Source organism: Zootoca vivipara, chromosome 2 (assembly GCF_963506605.1).
Source record: "Zootoca vivipara chromosome 2, rZooViv1.1, whole genome shotgun sequence".
NCBI classification, from domain to species: Eukaryota; Metazoa; Chordata; class Lepidosauria; order Squamata; family Lacertidae; genus Zootoca; species Zootoca vivipara.
In genome coordinates this window covers 26,903,631-26,920,474 of record NC_083277.1, presented here as the reverse complement: position 1 = coordinate 26,920,474, position 16,844 = coordinate 26,903,631, and the positions used below count along the sequence as shown (strand labels likewise).

Below are 16,844 nucleotides of genomic sequence, written 5' to 3'. Positions count from 1 at the left end.
CTACTCAGAGTAGCTTCTGGGATATAATAATAATAATAATAATAATAATAATAATAATAATAATAATAATAATAATAATAAATTATTTATACCCCGCCCATCTGGCTGAGTTTCCCCAGCCACTCTGGGCGGCTAGATAGATAGGACCGGTGTTCTGAACAAAGTATTGCAGACCTGCAATTGTTCACAGACACTTCTCTTGGCAGAGGAGTGTCATAGCAAGTCAAAAGATGGCTTACCAGGACTGCAAAACTGATGGCTCCCTGAGAGGAGCTTAATACTCACTCTGCTTCTTCCCAGTACTTTTACTTTAGCTCAGCATGACAGCTAAACCAACTTCCGGCTTAGCATGTCATCTGAACCCAAGATACAGTTAAGCCATCTCCTCCTGGACCAAAACAAAGCTCTTAATATTCCACACCCCACCTACAGCCTAAAGGGGCACATTCTAAGCGAATATTTGCCACCAGATTCTGCTGGTATTCCAAACTGGCCCTAAAGAGAAAGGTCACTTAGGTTGAACACAAGGGGACTTACCTCTGAGGAAAAAGAAAATTGGAGTGTCAAGGCTTCCACAATCATAGAGGCGATTTCATGAGGGGAGCATCCAAACAAACATGCATTGTTCTCTTACAGTCTGAAGTGTATTGTCCAGCAGTGGCTATCTATCTGGTTCTGCTCCTCTATAAATTAGCCTCTATTGCTCCCTCAGCAAAAAAATGCTCTTTCGCTGTGTCTCTAGTTATCACTCCTTAGCAATACAAATGGTTTACTCGCTGTTGTGAAATGCCGTTTCACCACCACCACCACATTAGAGCTAGTTGTTATTTCATGTTACTTTACTGGAATGCTTGGTTGTATTATGACCTTCTAATAGTGGTTACTGTCTTAAAATTTTTAAAAAAATCCTTCCAGTAGCACCTTAGAGACCAACTAAGTTTGTCATCGGTATGAGCTTTCGTGTGCATGCACACTTCTTCAGATATAGTACACTGAAACAGAAGTCACCAGACCATTATATATAGTGAGAGGGTGGGGAGGGGGTATTACGTAGAAAGGTGGTGGGAATGGGTGATTGGCTAATAATAATAATAATAATAATTTATTATTTATACCCCGCCCATCTGGCCGGGTCTCCCCCGCCACTCTGGGCGGCTTCCAACACACATCAAAATACATTAAAATATCACAGACTAAAAACTTCCCTAAACAGGGCTGCCTTTAGGTGTTTTCTAAATGTCAGGTAGTTGTTTATCTCTCTGACCTCTGGTGGGGGGGGCGTTCCACAGGGCGGGTGCCACTACCGAGAAGGCCCTCTGTCTGGTTCCCTGTAGCTTTGCTTCTCGCAGTGATAGGTGTGGTAAACCTGTTGATGACTGTTAACGACTGCAATAGGTCTTACAGGAAAAAGCAAGGGGTGAGATGGCTAAAAATAGCTTTAACGTGTATAATGATATAAGAATCCAATGTCTCTATTCAAACCAGGTCTCCATGGTTTTAAGTTTGGTAATTTTCCTGTAAGACCAATTGCAGTTGTTGTTGTTGTTGTTGTTTAGTCGTTTAGTCATGTCTGACTCTTCGTGACCCCATGGACCATAGCATGCCAGGCACTCCTGTCTTGCACTGCCTCCCGCAGTTTGGTCAAACTCATGTTCGTAGCTTCAAGAACACTGTCCAACCATCTTGTCCTCTGTCGTCCCCTTCTCCTAGTGCCCTCAATCTTTCCCAACATCAGGGTCTTTTCCAAGGATTCTTCTCTTCTCATGAGGTGGCCAAAGTATTGGAGCCTCAGCTTCACGATCTGTCCTTCCAGGGAGCACTCAGGGCTGATTTCCTTAAGAATGGATAGGTTTGATCTTCTTGCAGTCCATGGGACTCTTGCAATCGTTAACAGTCCTCAACAGGTTTACCACACCTATCAGCCAATCACCCATTCCCACCACCCTTCTGAGTAATACCCCTCCCCACCCTCTGACTATACATAAGGGTCTGGTGACTTCTGTTTCAGTGTATCTGAAGATGTGTGCATGCACACGAAAGCTCATACCAATGACAAACCTAGTTGGTCTCTCAGGTGCTTTTTTTATTTTGTTTTGACTACGGCAGACCAACACGGCTACTTACCTGTAACTAGAACTGTCTTAAAAGTATTTATCATGAGACAGTCACTTAGCAACAAGGATCCCTTTTATACATTTGGTGAGCTAACGGCACATGCACGTAGAGTTCCATAATGCACATTTGAAATGTACACAAATGGAGAAACATTACCGGGCAATGACACCAGTGTTGTGGTTCCTTGCCAGGACCAGTCACAAAAATTAACAGACTAAGTATTCATCGATGCCATCTGTACAGTAATTAAAAGTGAAAACTGGTGTCAGATTGTCTTGTCAGCATGCCACACTGAAGAATTACATAGTTTTGGGGAGGGACTCTCTTTCCTGGCTGGCATGGTAATTATAACATACCCTATAGGCAGCTGCTATAGCCTCAGTCTCAGACTTTTGGCAACTTGCCACATTTTAATTAATAACTTGCAAATATATATTAAGCATTTTGGGGGGTACTTTTGAAGTTATGGATCTGTTTTCAAACTGAATATCTTAGTTCTGTTTTGTGCACTTTATTGCAACAGGAGGAAATAGATATTTTTGAAGGTGTGAAGGATCTTCAAGCCCAACGGCTGGCAGAAAATCTGGGATTCAAGGGACTTCTGCAACAGCAGGTAAATTTTCCCAGGAACAAAACCATGACTGCGTTCAGGTGTCTGGGACCCTTTTCTACTCAGTAGTTCTCTGAAATTCCAGGGACTTTTCATATATACAGTGGTACCTCTGCTTACAAATTTAATGCGTTCCGAATGCACATTCGTAAGTCGAAAAAAATTGTGAGTCGAATCCCATAGGAATGCATTGGGAGAAAAAAATCGTAAGTAGAAAAAATCCTATTAAACCGCATCCAAGATGGCGGACGGAGCGCCATTCGTAAGTAGAAACATTCGTAAGTAGAGTTATTCGTAAGTAGAGGTACCACTGTAGGTAGGATTGCACCCAGTGTGCCAGTGACCTTGGTGGCGTCAGAGCCCATGAGATACCACTGCCTCTGGTTTCCTTTCTCATTTAGGAGTTATGGCAGACAATCAGTGTTCAAAATACGGGTTCGAACTAAATCATACTCGGAGCAGGTCCTTTGAAATCCATGGACTTACTGTAAGTTGGTTGCAATAATTGATTTCAGTGGGTCAGCTCTTGAGTGTAACTTGGTTGGCTTCATCCCAAGAATCTATTCTCAGAGCATGCCAACTTGGTTTGGGATAACAAATAGGTAGGATCTAGGTGTAGGCTTGCTGAGCATAAAGGTAAAGGGACCCCTGACCATTAGGTCCAGTCGTGACCGACTCTGGGGTTGCAGCGCTTATCTCGCATTATTGGCCGAGGGAGCCGGTGTACAGCTTCCAGATCATGTGGCCAGCATGACAAAGCCGCTTCTGACGAACCAGAGCAGCACACGGAAACGCTGTTTACCTTCCCGCTGTAGCGGTACCTATTTATCTACTTGCACTTTGACATGCTTTCGAACTGCTAGGGTGGCAAGAGCTGGGACCGAGCAACGGGAGCTCACTCCATTGTGGGGATTCAAACCGGCGACCTTCTGATAGGCAAGCCCTAGACTCTGTGGTTTAACCCACAGTGCCACCCATGTCCCATTTGCTGAGCATAGAGCCGTTGAAATAAATGAATATACTCTGAGCTGGACTAAGTTTGAATCCAACCCAATAAGCCTTTCACTGCTTACTGGAGATGACCTACTTTCTTCAGCCATTACCTTGAATTGTGCTTCCCCATCCGTCTTTCCAGAAGCTCATTCCCAGAATTCCATCACGTCCCATGACTAAGAAACAGCATCAGTGGCCCATATGTAGCTGGAGGGATGGTGCTGTACTTTCTCCAGTACACAGGAATGTCCACAATTTGTAATTGTTTGCAAATCCCTGCTCCTGGGTGCAGTTTTGTGATGAGGACAATGCCAAGAGGTACCCCAATGGCTGTATGTAGAGTGTACAAGATTACATGCATCCATGGTATACAAACTGTCCATTTCTTACTCTGCATAACAATAGAGACTTATATTATATCAAATACAGTTGTACCTTGGATCCTGAAGCCTTGCGAGTCAAACATTTTGGCCCCGGAACGCCGCAGACCTGGAAGTGATTGTTCTGCTTTGTGAACGTTCTTTGGAACCAGAACATCTGATGCGGCTTACACGGCTTCCGATTGGCTGCAGGAGCTTCCTGCAGCCAATCAGAAGCTGCGCTTTGGTTTCCGAACGTTGGAAGTGGAACGGACTTCCAGAACGGATTCCGTTCGACTTCTGAGGTACGACTGTATATTAATTAATTATTTTAATTTCAATTCTACTCTGCCCTTCCTCCCTAAGGAGCCCAGTGCAGCAAACCATAAAATAACAAATACAATGCAAATATAAACAGGTAGCACTTAATTCTTTCACTAGATGCTTAAGAGAAATGTCCCCAGCCATCCCTTCCAGGGTAGCCAATCCTGAAAAATGTGAAAATGCCTGTTGATTGAAATGGCTCTGGAATGCAGTGTTGATCTTTTTGCGACTACCATCCAACACAGCTCTCTTCTGCAATTTTTCTACAGAATTTTTTTCCTGCAATTTTTTCAGCTTATTATTGAAAAGCAAAAGCTTGCCATTTTGTAGATGGTAGATTCTCAGCATGCATTTCCCTCTTAAAATTTATCATTAATGTTCCAAAATGGGAGCATGAAAATGCAAGCCACCAGGCCTGTTTTGCAACTAGCTTAATCTTTATTTTACTGCTCTGGGAAGAGAAGGATGATAAATTGTTTTTTTGTGAGGGGTTTTGCACAGAATTTCCCCTATCATCAAAATGCCACTTTTGTAAAACCTTTGAATTTTTAATACACCACTTCTAATTAATTTCTATCCCAACTGTGCAATTAACAAATGCATAATCATTAAGATGATTAACACCCATTTGAAGATTTAGCAGTATCTTTAATGAGAGAGAATTATTATTAAATCTTTCTAGCTTTGCATGTTCTAGCACTTAATTATTAGCACAATGCATGAACTGCTTAACTAAACAACAGCTAATACATTTCTTCCCATGTGCTATAACCTTTGCTGTGTGATTTACTGGAGCATAGAAACATAATGTCTACATCAGTACAATCAAAGGTCTATTTAATTTGGTCTTATCATAATCGTTTATATTCCCCAGTAGGTAGATGCCGGAAGAATTCTAGTTAGTACGACAGTGAAATTCTTCCGTTTAACATACTGTGGAGTCCTTGTGACAAATCTTAATACTGCTTGACAACTGCCTTGTGGGGTGTTTTGTTTTGTTGTTGTTTTTGGAGGGTGGGTTAAATTTCAGTTTATACTAACATTTTCCATTAGTATCTGTCACAGGCGATGCGTTGCAACTACTCTAGAGTAACGACTCTCCAGACCTTTGCCTTTTCATGCTTTTATTAAGTGCAGGCTATTTACAGTGCTAGAGCTGTACAGGATACATCCGCTCAGTCTGACCCAGAACCCTGGAATGGCGCGTTCCGCGTCCTCTTCCATCATAAGAGTCTGGGCACCCCAAATCTCCTCCCGCGTTTCCTCCTGCGTAATTCCGGAACCGGAGGGGGAAAGGGTCTCCTTTCCATGTTTTCCTTCTCCCCCTCTTCCCCCTCTCTCTCTTCCTCTCCCACGTGCAGCAGGGGCTCTCCTATGCTGCTAGAGCCCCGTCTCCTCCTTCCTCTTTCCTCACTGGACTCTTCCCCCTCCCCGCTGACGCTACTGCTGGTGGAGGAGCTGCTCCTCAGGATGGGGGGGGCCCTCTCTGTACCCTTTCCCCCTCACAGTATCCAAATTATTTCAAACATTATTGTGGACAACTTTACTGTAAACATGGTAAATATTTGATTTGATAAAATGTGTGGTTAGGGAACTGCTCTTTGTTCTTCAGATTAAAAACATTTGGGGTTTATAGTACTGGTCGTGTGGAGCGATTCATTCAAATTACAATTTGACCCATTCTTTAAAGGCCTTGACTGGTGTTCTGTGCAGAAAAGTGTCTTATGTCAGTGAGAACCATAAGCACCGTTGGGACGAAGTAAACTATGAACAGCTACAAGTAGTCACTAAATCACTTATGGCCTCAGCACGTGGAATCCTTGGGCAGCCGGGAGAACCCACTGCTGATGCCTGCTCTCCTCCCAGCTCCATGCTTTGAGCAGCACCACATGGCTAAACCCAGCTGCCATTTTAATTCCCCCTAAATGCCCCTGATCATCGCACGGTTGCTCTGGGGCACTGTGGGAAATTCACATTCAGCCATCTAGTGCTGTCTCCAGCAACTTCTGCTCTCCTCAGAACTCCCTAGGCCACTGGTTCCCACTTATGTAAGCCACTTTTTGTGCACAGAACATCAGTGAAGGCCTTTAAAGAACGGTTCTCATTGCCTCCTCCATCCACTTGAGGTCTGGAAGGTGGCAACACGAGAACAAGCCTTTTCTGCAGCGTCTCTCTGTTTGTGGAATGCTCTCACCAGGGAGATTCATCTCGCACCTTTAGTATATATCTTTAGGCACCAGACGAAAATGTTCCTCTTCAACCAGGCCTTGGGCTGATTCCATGGCCTTTTAAATGTGTCTGTGGGAAGCGGGGGTTATTGTTTTGTTGTTTCTGTTTTAAATATTTATCTGTGCTTTTATCTTGGGAACCGCCCTGAGATCTTTTGATGAAGGGCGGTATAGAAATCCATCAGTCAATCAAATAAATTTTGAACGAGCAGCTCCACCAACAGAGGACGAGGCCTACCAGAGAGTACTCTCAACCTAGAAAGCTGCCTTGTCCTGCGACAGACCCTGATTCATCTAGCTCAGACTGGCAGTGGCTTTCCAGAGATTGATGCAGCATGTTTCCAGCCTTACCTGGAAATGGTTAGGGATTGAACCTGGCACCTTCTGCATGCCAAGCTGATAGGAGATCAGCAACATCTGGAGGGCCACCTATTCCCCAGCTCTGCTTTAGAGACAAGCATCCAAGGGCTAAGATTCCTCATAGCACCCATGCAGTTATTTTATGAACAAATTCCTCTATGTTGTTACCAGGTCAGCAGTTTGTTTCAAGGTAGGACCATTGGAGGGATGCTGTGGCATATGGGGGGCACACCCCCTTTCTTCCCCAAGACAGCCACAGACTTCAGTCTGTCCGTACTTCTGTTTTGCCTCAGAGTTGGCAACCAGAGGCTAGCTGATTCTTTTAGAGGCTTGCGGTTGTTGATCTGTGGTTGTTGATTCCCCAATATAATGATACAGAGGAACAAACTGCTAGATAAACCAGCCTCTGTTTCGTTGCTCCGGGTTGTAGACCACAATATTGAAGGTTAAGTTGTTCCAATGCCATCTGAGTATGCCTAGTCTTTTTTGGAAATGTAGGCAGTCTGAATAGAAGGCGACCTGTACTTCTTCACAGTCATGCAGGTGCACCTATTGTCACCTTTCCTTTGTACCTGGTCACATTATGTGTGAATTGTTAAGGCTTGCAAACATGTCCTGTCTAGCTACAGGATCCAAGCACTCAGTTGCATCTGCCTGCCCTATTTGCATGTGTCTAGTGCAGAGACATCACCTTGCCGATAAAGGTCCATATAGTTAAAGCTATGGTTTCCCCAGTACAGTGGTGCCTCGCAAGACGAAATTAATTCGTTCCGCAAGTCGTTTTGTATTACGAAAATTTCGTCTCGCGCTTTTCCAATGTAAGCAAAGCAAAGCAAAATAAAATAAAAAATAAGGCAAAAAAATTGTCTTGCGAAGCACGGCCATAGAAAACTTCGTCTTGCGAGTCAACAAAAAGATCGCAAAACGCTTTCGTCTTGCGAGTTTTTCGTTGCGTGAGGCATTCGTCTTGTGAGGTATCACTGTAGTGATGTATGGAAGTGAGAGCTGAAACATAAAGAAGGCTGATCGCTGAAGAATGGTGTTGGAGGAAACTCTTGAGAGTCCCATGGACTGCAAGAAGATCAAACCTTTCCATTCTTAAGGAAATCAACATTGAGTGTTCACTGGAAGGACAGATCGTGAAGCTGAGGCTCCAAGACTTTGGCCACCTCATGAGAAGAGAAGGCTCCCTGGAAAAGACCCTGATGTTGGGAAAGATTGGGGGCACTAGGAGAAGGGGACAACAGAGGACGAGATGACTGGCAGTGTTCTCGATGCTACCAACATGAGTGTGACCAAACTGCGGGAGGCAGTGCGAGACAGGAGTGCCTGGTGTGCTCTGGTCCATGGGGTCGCGAAGAGTTGGACACAACTAAACAACTAAACAACAACACGTTATAAATGAGTGCTGGAATCCATCTAACTAATGCTCAGAGTTCCAGCGCTAGCTTGTCCTCACCATAGTGCCTTAGTGCTAGAAAGCCAAGGTAGACCTTACTAAATTATTTCAGTCATCTGTGGCAAGAGTGTTGCTATTTCTGCTTCCATCCTATTTTGGGTTTTTGTTCTTCTAGGAGATGTTTGATCGTATCCCTTTGTTCAATGGGGGGGGGGGGAGAGATAATCAATTGCTGTTGAGTGAGGACTGTATCAGTCCAACTTCTTGTGGGATGTTTATCTTTTAATTTTGATTTTTTTTATTTAAAAAAATTAACAAACTTAGTGGTTTGCATATTGTGTCCTTCTGGAGCTTTTCAGAATGCATAAAGCAGAACAAAGGTTCTCACTTCAGAGATTGCAGGCTAAACCAATGGTTCCAAAACTTTTTGGAAACAGTACGTTTCCAAGCACAATTCAAAGTGTTGGTGCTGACCTTTAAAGCCCTAAATGGCCTCGGTCCAGTATACCTGAAGGAGCGTCTCCACCTCCATCATTCTGCCCGGACACTGAGGTCCAGCACCAAGGGCCTTCTGGCGGTTCCCTCATTGTGAGAAGCCAAGTTGCAGGGAACTAGGCAGAGGGCCTTCTCGGTGGTGGCGCCTGCCCTGTGGAACGCCCTCCCAACAGATGTCAAAGAAGAAAACAACTACCAGACTTTTAGAAGACATCTGAAGGCAGCCCTGTTCAGGGAGGCTTTTAATGTTCCCCCTGTTCCCCCTTCACACAGCCACAGGAGATCGTGTGGCATCCTCTAGGTCACACATGTGAAATAATACTGAATCAGCAACACAAAACTTTCCCCAGAATCTTCTAATATGCATGGGAGTTCCTGAGCAGGGAAGGGACTGTGCAAGGGTTTTTTTTCCTGAAAGCAGAAAGTTTGAGGATCACTGGGGTAGCCAGATCACTTTCTCCAAGAACAAGGAACTTGTGGTTCTCCAAATGTTGTTGGACTACAGCAGGGGCCCCAAACTACGGCCCGGGGGCCGGATGCGTCCCAATTGGCCTCACAATCCGGCCCGCGGCGACCCTCGCCGCCACCGCCCGCTCTTACAGCGTGCAGCGTGGCGGCGCTCTTCCAGGTTGGAAAAAAGCGCCAAAAATCCTTTGTGCACATGCGTATGGGCCTCTCCCGACCCAGAAGAGGTCATTTCTGGTGCACTTCCGGGTCGGGGGAGGCCCATACGCATGCACACAAACGATTTCCGGCGCTTTTTCCGACTTGGAAGCGCGCTGCCGCGCCAGTAAGATCGGCGCGGTGGGAACCGGCCCAAAGCCCGGTAAGTCTGGGGACCCCTGGACTACAGCTACCATCAACCCTGACAATTGGACACGTTGCCTGGAGATTATGGGAGCTGAACAACGCGTAGAAGGTCCACATCCCTGAGATACTCAAAGGATTTGAAAATATTAGGATATGATGATGGGGTGGGGAGATATTGGAGGATAAAGTTCCCAGAGAACAAAACGTGGGCACAAACAGTTGAGCTGCCCTCCTCTAATATAGTTATCAAAGTAGAACACTGAATGAATTGTAGTTCATTGCAAGGAAGGTTGCGGGGGGGGGGGGAGTTATAAAAGGCTCAGCAGATCATAAAGTTAGTGCTGTTTCCAAATAGTGGCTTCCCTATTTGCTTTTTTACAATTACATTTAAGGAATATGCAGCAGTTATTTAGTTAGTTCTGATCATGTGCCAATGCTGCTTACAAGAAAACAGATAAGAGCTGAGTTTAGAGAGCAAATAAGCCAATTTTTCAACAATTGTTTCTTCTGTCAGAGTTGCATTTTGATGCTGGAAGGGAGGGTTTATACATTTTCCAAACAAATTCAGCAACTAATCTGCATTTGTCAGCTGCATATTGCTTCACAGTTTCTGAATTTAGCCTCATTAAGGTAATCACTTTAACTTCAATATCAGCATAATGTATTCATTATCAACTCTCAAACTTGGTTCATTTTGCTTAAATTAAGTTTGTTTGAATTAATGACACCACTCTTCTTCTTTTTTTAACTACAAAGTTCTATTTAGTGCCCTGCGAAGAGTGAGCCTCTAATGTTTGACAATGTTTCAAATCAGCATTCCATTTCCCCCTGGCTAAAATAATCGGCCACTGATTTAAAAGCAATAGATAGCATTAGTGTTTCATAAAGGAATGCTATTATGTCATTAACGTTTTTGTAGCTGCTTTTACACTGATGCAGAAAATACAAACATCTTTAGCGTCTTAATTCAGGATAATTCTCTGCCTGCCTCCGCTGGTTTCCTTTTGTGTAATTATGCACCACTTTTTCAACTTTAGGCTGCCGATCAAATTAAGAAGCTGTACAACCTTTTCCTGAAAATTGATGCCACTCAAGTTGAAGTGAATCCCTTTGGCGAAACTCCAGAAGGACAAGGTACGGAAGAGAAGAAGAAAGATTTTAAAAAGCACATTGATCTAACAGAGAAATAGGAATTTCTAGATGAACTCACATGCATGGGAGTTCAGTACTACATCCCTGTGCCAACATAACCTTCCTAATTTTCTAAGAAATGTGCCATGGGCACACCATCTGCCTCTTTTCCACCACTGTCACATTCAAAATCCCCACCTTCTTCCCAAGGTTTGACTGTGATGTATGATTCTGCCCTCACCAATGCTAAACTCTAGTCCTGTTTGCATGTTTCTTTGCATGAGCAAGTCCTGACGCCTGCCCAAAACACGACGACAGGGGCTCTTACAGAGATCTTCATTCACATAAGTAATGAAGCAGCCGACTTGGCAGTAGGTGTCAGGAGTTCAAGAACCAGGCAAAGAAGTTCGGAACTGAGCAGGGGCAACCAAGATGCCCCAACAAATTTCCACACCCATCCCACTAAGCCTTTAAAAGCCAGGTCCGGTGTGCTTATTTGCATGGCTCTCTTGCCGTGCAAGACCGCTGAGGTTATAAATGCACACTCTGGGAGAGGGAGTCTGTTCCCATCTATGGAGAGTGTCACCTGGTCCTTGACAACAATTCTCTGTCCTTCCCTTTTGACTGTTGCTCAGCCTCTGCTGCCTCCAGCTCAGCAGATGTTCAATACCCTGTTGTTGTTTAGTCGTTTAGTCGTGTCCGACTCTTCGTGACCCCATGGACCAGAGCACGCATGGCACTCCTGTCTTCCACTGCCTCCCGCAGTTTGGTCAGAATCATGTTGGTAGCTTCGAGAACACTGTCCAACCATCTCGTCCTCTGTCGCCCCCTTCTCCTTGTGCCCTCCATCTTTCCCAACATCAGGGTCTTTTCCAGGGAGTCTTCTCTTCTCATGAGGTGGCCAAAGTATTGGAGCCTAAGCTTCAGGATCTGTCCTTCCAGTTCAATACCCTCCTTGACCCTAAATGAAGCTCTACACTCCCTGGGAGAGGCAAAAGGGGGAGAGCCTCCATCCTTGGTTATCATAAACCCCCACTACCACCCTGAGTTCTGCTTCTGCCTCATGAGTTTGAGCATGCCCGATCCTGACAGGACCACCCTGAGCACGTCCTTTCTTCTCTTGCTGCATGTGAGCACCCTAAATACATGCACGCTCGTGGCTAGGGCAGTGGCTAATTATAAACAGAATTGCCTTCATAGCCATAGCTTGAAACTCACTTTAGGCCTGCACCTCGCCTGGCTAACACAGCATTGAGTTAAAGACCAATTAGACTCTCGACAGGATCTTTATCTCCCTTAACAGATGTTTATTTATGGGAGGCTTATATATACAACTCTTCTCGTAACAGCTTCCAGCATAGCTACTGTCACATTTCAAGCAGTCAAAATCTCATTTTCCATGGATTTTCCACCCTGTTGTTGCTTTATTTGATTATTTTCCCCATTTCTGATACAATATGTGAGTGAAACTTGTATTGATTCATTTGTGTCATAAGGAATGTTCAGGGATGAGAGGCAATGCAAAATTGCAGTAGTTTATTTATTTCTTGGCAGACAGACAGTATCCCAAGACTGTCCAAATCCCAAGAAACATGTGGACTAGATTGAAGTCTAAATAGTGCGGTGCTTTTAGGGTGAACAACCTTGTTTTTATTCTATTTTACTTCTAATATTTCTGGGAAAGATTTGCACCATAGATAGTCACAAAAGCAGTGTATACCACCCTCAATAAAGATACCCACCAATCAAAATAATTCAGCGTTTAAAACAAAACCCACAAGTAAAAAACATAAGTTGTATTATGCCTGCTCATGGAATTTCATAAAATGCCTGCTGAAATGGAAAGATCTTTGCCCAACACCTGAAATTCAGCAGGGAAGGGCGTATCTGACTGCAAATGGGAGTTCCACAGAATCAGGCCCACAAAGCCTGAACCCTTTCTTCCTGGTGGATGTGAACCATAGATCCGATCCACTAATGGAGAAAGAAATATAACTGTGCATAAAGAAACCCAAATAAACGAGAAACCCGTTGATTTGACATATTTTTTCCTACGTCTTGGTTATAAAAATGCAGCAAGTTGCCATCAGTTTTAGTCCACACTGTTATAAGCAAATAGCATAATCTTGTGCTGTAATTTGTATCTAACAGATAAACCCAGTAAGGGACTTGCCACATTAGTGAATAAAACAGAATGTTTTGAGTCCTAGAGTGAAAATATCTGGTTACTTAATGGCTCTCTTACAAGCCACAGATCTTCGGTGATGCAGGAAAGATACATTTTCCCTTTGCCTCAAGATCGTGTTCCTTTGGACACACAAAATGAAATATAGTAAAGTGACTTTTTTATATAAAAATGGCGAAACATCATAAAAATAATTCATTTATAGTAACACATGGCAATAATTCAGAGATTGAATTACAGTCATGATCAAGTGTGTGTTTGTTTTATGACCGTAACACACAATAGTCAAATTAAACTGAATTATTGGGGGAGATGATTAATGATCAGAATTTACAAATGCTGCCTCTGTGGCAGGAGCTGCTGCTCTCCCCCTCGCCTCTAAGAAATTCCCTGCGGCATTTTGAATAGATTTGTGGCACTACGAACAGAACAGTAAAAGAAACCAGATTTTAAAAAAAATGGAAAAGAAAGATGTATTATTTGTAAATTATTGTATTACACTTTCTAGCTGGATTCTAGGTGTTTTGAGCTATCCAAACTGCATGCAGATTAGGGCTGCAGCCACACAGCAGTTTATTCCATTTCCCTGATGTTTTCCTCACTGTTGATTTCTGCATTGTATTTGAGCTTACACGTAATGTAAAAGACACTTCTGGAAAACTAATGGAATATGCCACACGTTTAGCACTCATTTCCATGCAACCTGATTTCAGAAAAAAAATCCATTTGCAGCTCCCTTAACCCAGGAAATTATGGGAGTAAAATGACAACATTTGGGGCAGGATCCCAGCACAGCACACTATACTTTCCTACCATTTTCACTGGGGGACAGAATCATGAATGTGCACAAAGGGTGGGGGAGAAGCCATGTTGTTAAGTGACATTTTAATCACTGGCATGAAAAGTCACATCTCCGTAACACAACAGGTACTGCAGTGTGAGAGGAACATTAGACAACAGAACAGAAGTGCCAGCGTTATAATCAGGAAATTCTCCCCATGTCTGAGAGCGGATCCCCATCAGTTAAATGTGAGCAGCCCCATCGACATCTATGGAAATTATCAGCCATACAACCAAGTGAGATTTCAGTCCCATGCTTACACTACTAGACATTTCCCATTCCTTTCAATGGAAGCCGATGCAGTAGATAGTGGTGGGTTTATTGTATGCCGTGATCCTGGCCTCAATCTGGATACAGTAGTTTGCAATTGTTATGTAACATGTCACCAGGAACCTAGGATAGTGATCTTCGTTTACATTAGTTACAAGAAAGGAGATTCTGACTGAACATACGGGAAAACTTCCTGGCAGCAAGAGCTGTTCAACAGTGGAACAGTTGTGGACTCTCCTTCCTTGGAGGTTTTTAAGCAGAGGTTGGATGGCCATCTGTCATGGATGCTTTAGCTGAGATTCCTGCATTGCAGAGGGTTGGACAAGATGACCCTTGGGTCCTTTCCAATTCTACGGTTCTGTGATTTCAAGACTGATGACAGAAGCCCATATAAATATCCTGCTTTAATATTGGGAATGGCATTGGGTGTTTTGCATCCAAATGTATATCCACGTTCAATCTATGAGTGTGGTTACGAATAGGATTAGAATGTTCTGCTGCTTTGGAGCAAGTAGGCAATTTGTTTACCTCTTGTATCTCCTCCTGCCCCCCCCCTTATGAAAACCTGGATTAAATTAATATATATTTTCCATTGAAAAGAAATTGGTAGTCTTCAAAGAATGCAAAAATAACTGTTGGTGAAATAGGAGAACTTCACCTTAGGCCCCATCTGCACTATGTATTTAAGGCAGTATCATACCACTTTAAACAACGGTCACTTCCTCCAAAGACTCTTGGGAATAGTAGTTTGTTAAGAGTGCCAAGACCTATTAAGAGACCCCTTCTCCCTTCACAGAGCAACAGTTGCCAGAGTTCCCTGAGACAAATCTAACAAATCCTAACAAATCTTAGCGAAGGGATGCAGGTGGCGCTGTGGGTTAAACCACAGAGTCTAGGGCTTGCTGATCAGAAGGTCAGCGGTTCGAATCCCTGCAATGAGGTGAGCACCCGGAAGCTGTCTGTGGACAAACGCCGGCTCCCTCGGCCTATAGAGCGAGATGAGCGCCGCAACCCCAGAATCGGACACGACTGGACCTGGTGGTCAGGGGCCCCTTTACCCTTTAACAAATATTAGCACCCTTAACAATCTACAACTCCCATAATATTGTGGCAGGGGAGCCATGCCTATTTAAAGTGGTGTCATGGTACTATAAATGTGGCCACTGCCCACATGTATCCCCTCACCCCCTGGATTCTTTGGGCGAAGCCATAACCCTAACTGTCAGGGGATTGTTGTGGCTACTCTCGAGTAAAGATGCTGCAGTCCGCTCTGTCTTTAAGAGCTTTATTGTGCATATTATTTACAGTGCAGAGATATCAGAAAACATGACTGCGTAGTCCGATTCAGAACCCGGCAATGGCTTACGTCGCATCTTGGACCAGCATAAAAGCCTGGGCACCCCAAAGCGCCTCCCCCTAGCCCTGCGTGTGGGCGCATGCCTCAATTCGGGTGCAAGAAGGGGCTGCATTCCTTCTCCCGTCCTTTGGCTGGAGCGTTGCAGAGGCTCCGACACCTCGCTGCGCTGTCCTTCCTCCTCTGGCCAGCTGTGTCGGTGCCTAGGCTCTGACACGTCTGAGAGCCCCCTCTCCTCTCCACTTCACTCAGCTCCATTCCTAATTCCCTTCTCCTGACCCTCTGCTAGCGCTGTCCCTGGGCGAAGTGCTGGTCAGGATAACTGGGGGAGGGTCCCTGTAAGGAGTCTCCCGACACTAACCCTGCTGCTTTAAATATATATTGCAGGTGGACCAGGGTATAAGCAGGTACATTCTAGAGTAGGTGAACAGGAACTGTGAAGAACTCTGCAAGTGTTGTTGCAGTTCTTGCTTAAATCGGAGATTAAAATGTCTGTCCTAGCTGGCCCCAAGGACTGCCAGCATTCTCCTTGCCCCTTGTTGAATTCACGCATCTCTGACAGCTTCATGTCAATAGCAAAAGCAGAGGGGAAGCACTCCAAGTATATAAGTGTCGGGGCTCTCTATGAAATTTGTTCAGAAGAAGGAAAAAGTGCATTTGTATAATCTATCATGTATGTAACAATATTCTTTTGACGGCAGAAAATGTTTTATAAATATTAATAGGTGGGCTTGTTTCCCTGCTGTTTTTGCAATGTTGCTCTTGTTAATGGTGAAAGTTCTGCAGAAATGAGATTTCCATGGTGACGTTAGAAAGGTGTGCCAGGAAAGTCCTGCTGGCGGTGCAGGCATGGATCAGGGTTTCATAGCTCGGTTAGGAGCAAACCCTGGTTAAGGTTGGAGCCGGAAGCGGGAAGGAGAGTGCAATCGCATGGCTCTTTGTGTGCGTGATCTGCTTCTAAAATTGCAACTTGTTTATATTTAGCTGCTTTTTTGTTTGATTACTTCTGTTTGATTTTAGGTTGCATTTCCTCTCTTTTTTTAGATCTGTTTATATCCCACCTTTCCTCCAAAAAAAGCTGAAGGCATATGTGGTTCTCCTCCTCCCTAATTTATCCTCCTGTTTTTCTCTGACTGTGTTTATTTGCCTGTCTGTGCAGGATATATTAAAACAATCGCTTAAAGGCTTTATTAACATAACGCGTAAGAGCTACAGCAGTTACAGATTTGTAATTAAACGCATGCTGCTGAACTTTGTTACGTCAGTCTGTTGAGAACATTTATGGGAGACTGCTCTGTTGAGTGTCCATTTTCTGCCCTCACTTTCATTGTGTGTTTTCGCCATGCTGGCGTTCCACATCTTAGTTTAAG

General features: G+C 44.1%; 1 protein-coding gene across 1 annotated transcript in view; it reads left to right on the top strand.

Annotated features, from left to right (window-relative positions):
* Positions 1 to 16,844, top strand: part of SUCLG2 (succinate-CoA ligase GDP-forming subunit beta) — a 224,386-nt gene that overhangs the window by 126,583 nt on the left and 80,959 nt on the right. Inside the window, exons 6-7 of the mRNA XM_035106696.2 lie at positions 2,639 to 2,728; positions 10,731 to 10,827. Coding sequence (XP_034962587.1) covers positions 2,639 to 2,728; positions 10,731 to 10,827 — 187 coding nt within the window. The remainder of the gene's footprint in view (positions 1 to 2,638; positions 2,729 to 10,730; positions 10,828 to 16,844) is intronic.